This window comes from Trichogramma pretiosum, unplaced genomic scaffold, assembly GCF_000599845.2.
Source record: "Trichogramma pretiosum strain Unisexual culture from Peru unplaced genomic scaffold, Tpre_2.0 scaffold15, whole genome shotgun sequence".
In the NCBI taxonomy this organism is placed as follows: Eukaryota; Metazoa; Arthropoda; class Insecta; order Hymenoptera; family Trichogrammatidae; genus Trichogramma; species Trichogramma pretiosum.
Window position 1 is genome coordinate 103,794 of NW_019641686.1, and position 10,511 is coordinate 114,304.

General features: G+C 44.0%; 1 protein-coding gene across 1 annotated transcript; it reads left to right on the forward strand.

Annotated features, from left to right (window-relative positions):
- The first annotated feature begins 729 nt into the window (after positions 1-729).
- Positions 730-2,304, forward strand: LOC106650083. The gene is made up of 3 exons (XM_014367871.2): positions 730-1,187; positions 1,416-1,495; positions 1,593-2,304. The coding sequence occupies exons 1-3, from the start codon at positions 942-944 to the stop codon at positions 1,741-1,743; spliced, it is 477 nt and encodes a 158-aa protein (XP_014223357.1). The 5' UTR covers positions 730-941; the 3' UTR covers positions 1,744-2,304.
- The last annotated feature ends 8,207 nt before the right edge of the window (positions 2,305-10,511 follow it).

The following is a 10,511-nucleotide window of genomic DNA, read 5'->3' on the forward strand; positions in this document are numbered from 1 at the left end:
ATATTTACACATTTTGATTGGCAAAATTAGGCTCTCAACATGTAAATAAAAACTTATTAAATGACTAATGAAATACCTACTTCATAGAATTTTTAAGAATTTCTCTTCCATATTTTTTTTAATAATTTACCGGAAACAGCTTAAAAATCGGCAGCTATTTTCTTTTCAAATGTAAGGAAAATAGAAAAAATAACGTGTAACGATGGCCAACGCGGCTTAGACGCAGCCGCAGCATCAACGAGCATCGGATTCAGACACATTTTTTATCCAGAAATATTAAGAATATCCGACGATTAAATTATTGCAATCGATAAATTGACAACTCATCGCGATTACTTATACGGGGAATGTGCTATGTGTGCGCTGCGTACGATACACCGAATAACATGGTTTTTTTGATCACAGTTTAAGCGATTAATCTTGTCTTGGCGATTCGCCGCGCGACGTCCAAATTATTATTATTCCCGAAATTTAAACGCGAAAAGCCCAGAACTAATGACCGTTACTGCTTTAGCTATATTTTACATTTTTATGGGGTATGCCAACCTACCGGTGTAAGCCCTACATATTATGTAGCTTTTATACACATTCATGGATTTTAATTGATTTCATGCGAATAGACTCGGGTTAAAATGTATATAAATACTACCATAAGCTTATCTTGTACACACACACACACACACATGATTCGAGCGTTTGACATTTTCATTTTCACACCGTTTACACTGTTGAAGCCATAGGTAAACTGTCTGCCCATGAGTAATCGAAATTACCCCTTCTTTGCATTAGATGTGTCCAGTAATTGTGTGTTTAGGTTTTTCTCGCAAACACACCCAGCACATTCGCTTAGTTGAGAAATTCGCCCTCGATGAAAGAGACGATCGTCGAATTTTCGAGCCGACGAGAACAAATAAAAAAGATAAACTACCCCAGGCGCGATAATGGACAACGCCAGCAAAACGACGAAGAAGAAATTATTGAAGAAAAAGTCGGCGAGTTTGCGCGAAGACAAAAGCGAGTCGTCGAGGCAGGAGGAGCACGAACTCGAGCTCGAGCCGTCGGAGCCGCCGTCGCATCCGAGGCGACGAGCTAGGTCCGACATCTTCGTGGAGACCTTCGGGATCAATCGTTGGACGAGGCCGCAACCGGACTCGGCGACGAGAGACTCGGTCGTCATCGAAATGAGCGTGAGTTTCAAAACATATCCTGTGGAACTGTGGCAGATTCGAAAAGATTTTCTTAGCTTTTTCCGAGCTTTTTCACATTTTCAAATATTTTCTAAAAGGCTCTGCGTACATATAAATATTCAGTGATGATTTCAAAATGTTCAAAATGTTTGGCTTCTGTTGCTTATCGAAATCTCAACAGTTATTGATTTTGTGCGTATAATTTTTTAATTTGTTCTGTTGCTCTAGCCCGAGGCCGATAGCTCATTGGTGAACGAAGAATCGTCAGTGAGAGATAACGACTCGTATCGACTAAAGGCCGGATTATGGTAATTAAATAATATTATTAGTGGACTGCCACATTAAGGAAGCGATCGACGAGCTTATTTTTCATCACCTTTTTTTCATGTCGTTGCTGTTACGCAGGTATAAAAAACGACGACCAAGCGTGCTCTACGTGACACTGGTGATAATGGCCTGCGTGGCCGTCTTCGTCCTTTTCTACTTGCTCTACGTCTACCTGTCCAATCAGCTCATCTATTACAAATTTGCGCCCTATGAGAACGACATAAAATGATGGAGAGGCGAGCGACAACGACAAAACTCAACCACAGCTGCTACTGAACTTTTTTTTACTCTTTTGTATCGCGCACACAACAAAACAGGCATATTTTAAAAATAACGTGTTTTTCATCTGGTTGAATCGATGAAAGGCCAAGACCGGCAATTTTTAATTGTAACGTTCACATAATTGTCATTGTAGGCACAAAAGCATAACTCGACGCAACACATGCTAGAATAAGATAAAACAATTACGTTGCCTACGTATAATGATGCTGCGCGATAGTGTATTATAGTTATGTACATATTAGTGCGTGCAAAATCATTGACCCGTAGGCCGACTCTTTTTCCCCGAGCAGCTCCACCTGTGCGGAGTCATGCATTTATTTTTACTCGTCGTATACATCGGCGGCCAAAGTAACACATAAAATGTTAATGAAAGAAAAAAGAGGTTTTATCTTTGGAACGGTAGAACCGATCGACTCGAAGATGCGATCGAGCTCGAACGCGCGCGCCTATAAAACTTTCTGTAGCAGCTGTGTGGTTTTTAATAAAATCATAAAAATACCGAAAAACATTTTTGTTGCATTAAATAGTCATTTTTACTGCCTCGCGAAAGGGAATGAGAGAGACGGAACTCGTGCCATTAGTGTATCTTCTGCTTCGACCAGACGCGTGTAGAGTAATTTTTTTTGTTCTTCTTTTTTTTATTTTCTCAAAATTGCCGACATTAATTATCATGATTCATAAAGATATCATTTTCGGCTAAAACAATTTTTCGACAGATCTCGATAGTCGCGCGCGCGAGCTCATGATTCATGGCGCATAAATGCTGAATATCCAATTGGCTTCGATTTGTCTTTTTCTCTTATTTCTCGTTGTTGCTGAGTGTATCATGTACTGTGTATATGTTATTATTCGTCGCGGCGCAGGTTTCTCGCGTCTCGTGTGCGGTACACATAATATCCCCGAGCAACGACTTTAATATATACGAGTCTTTTGAAATATCGTAATTATCGACACTGTTACAAATCGTCAAAGTCCGCGTGATATATATCGATACGTCATGTATAATACCGTAGCGATGAGTTTCGTCAATTTTTTTTTCATCTTTTTTTTCTCGATATACCATGTATAGGTATAGGTGAATCGAGCTCCTCTGCGCGGCCTGGTACGTATAGGATAGGTATAAGCCTCGCGCGTAAACAGCCGAGAGCCTTTTGACATAGATCGTCGATAGCATGTGTATATGTGTATAGAGCGACCTACGGTGTGTATATACACACACACACATGCTGAATGTGTGAAGCGTGTCGACGAGTTTCTATTCACTATATATACGTAAGAGAGCTACTTTCGACTTGACGTCCGCTGCCTGCGACGTGCATCTCTCGGGCGCGCGACAGCTTCTTCCTTATAAATATAATGCTCCGCTTGTATATGGAGAGACGCGCGCACATGTCTTTATTATACACGTGGGATCGTCTACATTAAGCGCTCGGTCACATTTTAAAAATCTATTAATCCTGCCGCGAGCGGTGCTTTGCAATGCCGGATCTCTCTTACATACTATTGCACACATTGCGCTGATTCTCCGTATATATATCAAAACTTTCATCCGCAGCTTCTAATCCTCATATTATGTGCTGGTTCGCTTTTCAAGTATCGCTCGCGTAATCCTCGATATATATATACTCTACATGACAACTTTTATACACACAGATCCGATCAGGGACGAAAGAGAAGGAGAGAGAAAGAGAGATGCCTCGTGACCACCTACGCGTGTTCTCGCGGCTAATTTCCTCCGTTCATTCAAGTTTGGAGTGACGCCGTTTTGCGCCTGTACATATTTCGCCTCTTGCATTCGTCACCCTTGACGCCTTTTTTCGACTGACTCATGCACGTGTATCAAGCGGAGGCACTTTTTATTATTTCTTTCGTTTCTATTCCCCTCCACGTGCATCCTTGAATTGCCGTTCAAGTTCCTTTTCTTCTTTTTCCTTTTTTTTTTCTCTTTTTGTTCAACGGCTTTGTTACCTGTATCGACACGTTTTTTCCGATCGCAAACGCGTACAATCATTTTTCGATCGAATTTTTTCACAAATTTTTTCACATTCCAGCAGAGCCAACCTTGGGCCCTCGCGCGCATACCTTTCATATCGTTATACGGCACGCCGTATAAAGTTCGCCGTCGTCTAGAATGTGCTTTTTTGAATTTTCCCTCATAAAGCAATTCTTTGGACATAATTCGGCGTTTTTAAACGGACCTTTAATGCCTTGATCTCGGCATAAACGTACATATAAGCTCGTAGGCGACGCGCACTTTTAAATTGGCTCATCCTGTCTCTCTTTTGTGCGTGATGCGTGCCTGCGTGAGGGCCGGATCGTCCACTTTAAATATACGCATTTAAGCCTTCGAATCCTTTTGTCGTGTCGATATTTTTTTCTCCCGCAGGTAATTACGAATGAAAGCCTGATTACTTCCCGTGCGCGCGATTGTCCCTGCGTGAGACGAGTGTGTGTGTAGTCGTCTCAAGAGTCCTTACGCACATAGAGAACTCAGCGAGGCTCTCGAGCATATTTTCGTTTCGCTCGGCTTGGCTCAATCCGTCTTACAACTGATTTATTCGCGTCTTTCATCGGAACCGTCATGCATAAATTTAGTCTTTTCATTGAATTAAATCTCTCTTTCTCGCTCAGTCTCACTGTCGAGTGAGCAGCAGCAGCAGCAGCAGCATCTTCGCGAGCGAGCTCACACACGCGCCAATAGATACCTAATACATATAATAAATCCTACATAGTTCATCGTACTCGTCAAATTCTCTATACGCTTAAACTCGTTCGCTACTTGATTTCAAATACAACTTGAGGCTAATTGACAAATGATTCGAAATGGCTTTGCGCGAATCGATTAAAAAATCGCTCGAGAGAAAGAGAGGTAATTTTTGAATCAAGAAAATTGACCATGCGTTCAGAGGCTCCCGTGCGGACGAGCTTCGTGGTATTAACACCTATGTAGGATTGTTGCGCGTGTGAAAGAGCTCACACGTCCCTTGACGCTCAATCATACATGTTATATGGAAAAAAACAAAACAAAGTTAAACAAAAAAAGGTAAAAGATATGTTTTTTTTCGGACGATTTGTCACACTATGTCAACGAAAACGACCTCTCTTTTTGTCAACTCTAGTAATTTTCTCAATTGTTTATTTAAAAATTGAATAATGCGGCAATATAACGCACCGTGGAAAAAGTAAAAAGAAAAAGAAACCACGAGCAATCATAACACGATCGAACCGGAAGATAATTTTTTTTTATTATCCTCCGGTTTCTATGAAAGTTAATATTATATGCGAGTGTGTGGAGCAAGAGCGGCTATTTGGTCGGAAAGCGCACTCAGCACGCGTTTAACACTCAAGCCAGTCAGTCGCGTCAAGCAACCGCCCAGTCGTCGTGTCAATATTGAGATTTCTGTTTTGTATTATCGCTGCTCTGTATCGTGTATATTGCTCATCTTTCTTCCATATAGCTTTGTGTGCCGAAACCTGCCGATGGCTCTTCCTACAATATAATAATCTCCGAGTCCAGAGAGACGGTGTTTGTTTAAGAGTATATGGGATATAGGCAGCTCGTAGCCATCGTCCGGACGAGCTAAATGGCCTCAAGTAGATATTGGCCGCGAGTAAATATTAAAATCGACTACAGTGAAAAAGTCGAGGCTCGAGCGCGGAGGACTTTAAATTCGTCAAGCTCGCCACACTGCTCCGAATGTATTGGCACTTGTTCGAGATGTATACAAGTAGGAGTAGTAGTGGCGTACGTCAAGCGCGACGTCGTCGACGACTGCTGTCACGCGCGCGAGCTCGTAATTTTTATTTATTTATTTTTTTCTCGCTTTATGCGCCACTAGCCGGCCATATCTCACAATCGCGCGCGCGTTGGTCGACGCGATGAAACGGTCTCACACCAGCCTGTCTTGCTCGTATAAATCCATCTCGTTTTCTAATTTCACCTTTTCGAACTTGTCTAAAATGAGAAAGCAATTAAAGATAATCCCCAAAGGATGTACGAATTGTGATATTGTGTGTATAACATGAGAATAGCGGGGCAGCGCGTATTATTATAAGCGCGTCGATATTCCTTTGTGGCCGAGCAGATATATATAATATTTTTGCGCCTAAGCTCGCGCGCGCCTCTGTTTCTTCTTCGCGCATAATCAAAAGAATATCAATTATCCACATGTGCGCCTATAAAGGCCCCATCAATACATTATGTATATTATAGACTGCTCCTCGCTCCTCGAGCAGTTGTTACATAATCCGCTCTCGGCCCAAGCGGTGTATTATTGGTTTTATAATAAGTAAGTATCGGTTCTAGGTCTCTTTCTTTCATTCTCTCTCCACTTCTTTCTCGAAGAAATTTTCGACGCTAAGAAGCAAGAAGAGGCAAGCAAGGAGAAGAAGCGACGACGTGTATCGCGCGGCTGGGCCCAGGGTGCCTCGCATAAATCAAAAAGCGTATAGGATTTTACCGAAGACATCGCAGGCAAGCACACAGACACTCGCACATTGGCAAAGAAACACGCGTTTTATAAACTCGCAGGCACACGAAGCCGCCGCGTTTGGTTCGCGCGATTCTCTGAATCGGAATCTTCCTTTTTCTCTCTCTCTCTCTCTCTCTCTTTTTCGCAGATCTCTGCTCCTTTTTCTGTACACATATATGCGTCGATATATGTATGTTTGTATGTAAGTATACACATTCACCGTATACGTATGTATAATACACGCATCCTTTTTTTTTCGAAAGTGGTTGTCTGGAATGCCGCGGCCGCAGTGAGTCTCCGAAACTTTGCCAAACGTTTCTCGATATTATAGATTATAAATTTTCTATCTCTCTCGTCTTCCTTTGTGCCGAGAGGTAGTATAGTAGAAGCAGCAGCAGCAGCAGCAGCAGCAGATGGAAGCAAAGAAAAGAGAGACTAGAGCGTGAATCGGTGCAAAATCCATCCGGTTCTAATTAGCAGCTCTCTCATTAGCATTCGAGCTCTCGATCGGCCGCACGCAAGACGCAAAATCGCCTATAATATATAAATACAAAATTGCTTCAAATACAGATCGGCAATCGGTGTATAAAACGCGAAGCGCCACTGCGGGGCCAAGGCTTTTTCCCCCCTTTTCAAACGAACTCCAATTTATCCGCACGAAGGAATCGCGTGCACGAGTCGCAATTATATACACAAGAGTTTTGGAAGCTGTGCAGCAGCGATAATGAATATTCTAAATGGTCGTCGTCGTTGCGAGCGCTCCGCGTGAAATAAATCACGCTGGCTGCTGCATATGTGTATCCGCGCTCGTATAATACAATATAACGTGTAGAACGCCGATGCGCTTTCGAATATAATGGACATGTGCCATATGTCAACACATCTGCGCGCTCCTTGAAAAATCGACTGCGTATGTATGAGCGCAGACACACGCGCTCGCGATTTCTCTCTCTCTCTCTATATATTGAAAAATCACTGGTCGCAGTCGTTCACGTCTCTTTCCTCGTCGTGCCATTCGCTCATTCATCGGACGTTCGCATACGGCAAGCTCACACCTTATATTTTGTTATGGCCGTGTAAGCTCGAGCTCGACCGTTGATGTAGTATGCTCTAATGTAATACTCTTAACTTCAATTAGATTTTTTTCCTTTTTTTGATGCCGATTCACAGAAAAAAAAACGAGCGAAGGACGAGCATGTATGTATACGAGAGAGTGGCCGGTACCTATACATACAAGAGCCATTGTGTACATCTGCCCTCTCTCTCAAACGGAATAAAGCATCTTTCGTGTGCAGTATTATATATATGTGTACGTACCTGCGCGTTATGCGCTCGCGTGCACATATCTGTGTGTGCATACATCCGCAAATTCCAAGTACATAAAGGCAAGATCACATCGCTCGAATCCCTCCTCCCTTGCCCGTATCCACTCTCTTCATTCGGAGCGTAATTTTCGCCAAGTATACGTTTCACTCGTATACGTATGTGTAAGTACGTATGTATCGGTGCTCCGCAGCTTATATATGCAGAGGTTGCACGTATATAGGATACATGTGCGCCTCGCGTATATAATACGATTTCTTCCTCCTTTTTATCCGGCCTACGCCGTGTGCCTCTCGCGTCTCTCCAAAGATTTGCAGGCGCACCAGGTAAAGTGCTCTTCTTCTTTGGTCACTGCTGCTGCTGCTGCTGCTGCTGCTGCTGCTGCGCTGTGGAATGCAGAACTTATAAGCGAGAGCCGAGCACAGCGCGTATACGTATAAGCTCTCTTTTCTCTGTCTCTCTAACATATATTTTTGCAGCAAGGCACGTGATCTCCCCTCTTGCTCCTTCTTCCGAGCTTCTTCTTCTTCATCTTCTTCTTCCACTTTTCTCATCTCGCACACAGGTAAAGCGTTGAATTTTGTGCAGTCGTATACGTGTGCGAGCGTCGGGGCCCCAATTCGCCACTCAGGTGAATGAACATCTTTCCACGATCCTCGCAAGCTTATTCGTGAGAGGCTGGCACATACACAGGCAGTGCGCGGCGGCGGCGGTGGTGGTGGTGGCGGCGGCACATTCAATAGGTTTTGCTCCTGTGCCGGTCGCCTTTACACGCATACTCACTCTCACATTACACACAAAAGAAATTCATCGGTATTGTACTCCTCTCTCTCTCTCTCATTCTCTCGTTCTCTCGTTCTCGCACACGCACGAGACCCACTCACGGCCACATGCCTGCTGCATCTATATATTATACATATGCGTTTGTATATGTAGCTGAGAGGCTGCGCGAGGGAACTATTTCCAGTTGGCACCTGGAAATTCGTGTTCCTGCCTCTCTTTCTTTTTCTCTCTTATATAGCGCTCGATTTACAAGAGGTAAATAATAATAAATCGATACATCCTCTTTGTCGTGGCTCGTGAGTTTTTATGCCGCTATTGCTCGAGCTCATATAACACGTAATAGGTATTGCATCAAGCGCAAAGAGCAGCAGCAGCAGCAGCAAAGAGATGGCGATACTCGGGTTCCGCAAAACGCGCCCGAGATGCGCCCGAGCTATATAATGGCAAAGAGAAGAAGAAGAAGAAGAAGAAGAAAGAAGGTAGGTAGGCACAGGCTGTCAGGCAGGCAAAAAAGACGAAGGTGAAAAAAGAAATCGCGGCCAGTCCACGCCGCCGTGGAAATTCCTGTTGATGACGCATTTTATAATATACCCGTCGGTACCGGTCATAACAGGTGTGTGTGCCGCTGCCGCCACTTCTCTCTACCTGTGCGCCGCGCCGTAGTGCAGATTTGCCGCTGCTGCTGCTGCTGCAAGTTTGCGGTCAGCCTTTAAATAAGCGTGCACATATAGACCTATTCTGGAAGCATATTATCCGAGCGAGGCGCAGAGCACGCGCCAACGTCCACACGCCTATATCCATACAGCACACAGCAGGCGTGCAGCAATTTCCTTTAATACACATACGCATCTATCTATACTCCATGGGTAATTCTGGAATCGACGTATAGCTGTAATGTAACGTGTATTGGATATTAGACGGTGTAGAGATAGGCATTTTTCTATAGGCTACAAATAGGATGGGTGTATTAGTATAGCGTTGATATGTATACGAGCGAGGCGTACACATACATAGCGGAGATGAGTAGGTGCTGAAAAGCTACGCGACCGGACTAGCTGCCTACATAAAATAAAATACTCGGCCAAACGCACGAGACTATCCCAAAATGATCACAAAAGCGGAGAAGCGAGAAAGAGAGTGAGAAGAGGAGGAGAGAGAGAGAAGCAATCGCAAAGCATCTCTACACCTATGGCCAAGCGTTAAACTGACTAATACTAGTTCGATATTATTGTAGGTATAGCGCTCTACAGATCTATCGTTATATGGACCGGTGTAGCGGCACACATAATAGGCTCGGCTCTGCAGGTATATATAGGTGTGTATGTATACCTGCGAGCGAAGCCGGATAAGAAAGAAAGATCGAGGAAGCGGCGATCCGCACAGTAGGGGTGGCAATTCGGTCTGCTCCGATCTCGGCCATTCATAGCTTTGCCATCTCTCTTTATTTCTTTGCTCTGTCGGCGCCTCTCATGCAGCCTATATAGCCATTTATATACTAGCCGTGTCGTTGCTGCAATCAGCGAGCCGCGGCTTATGCACGAATATAACCTGTGTACATAATGTACCGGAGCAGTGGCTCGCAGCAATTTTTCGTCATCGCGTCGTCATTTCCGTCGTCATCCTCCCTTTCGAACTTGATTCATGCTCCATAGAAGTTCGCTCGGTGCAGGTATATATGCTCCGAAATCGCAATCGTCGGTGCGCGAGTAGCTCGGCTCGGCTCGCGAGAGTACCCAAGATGTATATATCATATATATAGAGAGAGAGAGAGGAAGTAAGTACTCGGTGTAGCACGCGTATATTGCAGCGAGACGTATACACTTTGAAGCGAGATGCATAGCTGCACGTAAATAGGTATACGTGTGAGTGCAGAGAGCGAGCGAGTCGAGGGTATATGTACGTAGGCGCACTCTTGAAAGAGTAAAAAGAGCTCCCAAAGAGAGTGATCTCTCGCGAGCGATATTATGCAGCGAGCGCACGCACAAGTACCTAATATATATATGTACCGACTCGCTGCTTCTCTCTGACAGTTTGTCAACGCGCAGCGGAGTAGCCGAGCGACTTTATAATATCTTACCTACACATTCTTGTACGTACAGCTATATATGTATATGAAAAAACGTACTTTATACTTGCT

Bases quoted from the DNA above. Each gene is read 5' to 3' on its own strand.
- LOC106650083 (XM_014367871.2), top strand. From the start codon at position 942: ATGGACAACGCCAGCAAAACGACGAAGAAGAAATTATTGAAGAAAAAG. The intron at 1,188-1,415 runs GTGAGTTTCAAA...CTGTTGCTCTAG, and splicing joins CGGTCGTCATCGAAATGAGC to CCCGAGGCCGATAGCTCATT. The intron at 1,496-1,592 runs GTAATTAAATAA...GCTGTTACGCAG, and splicing joins CGACTAAAGGCCGGATTATG to GTATAAAAAACGACGACCAA.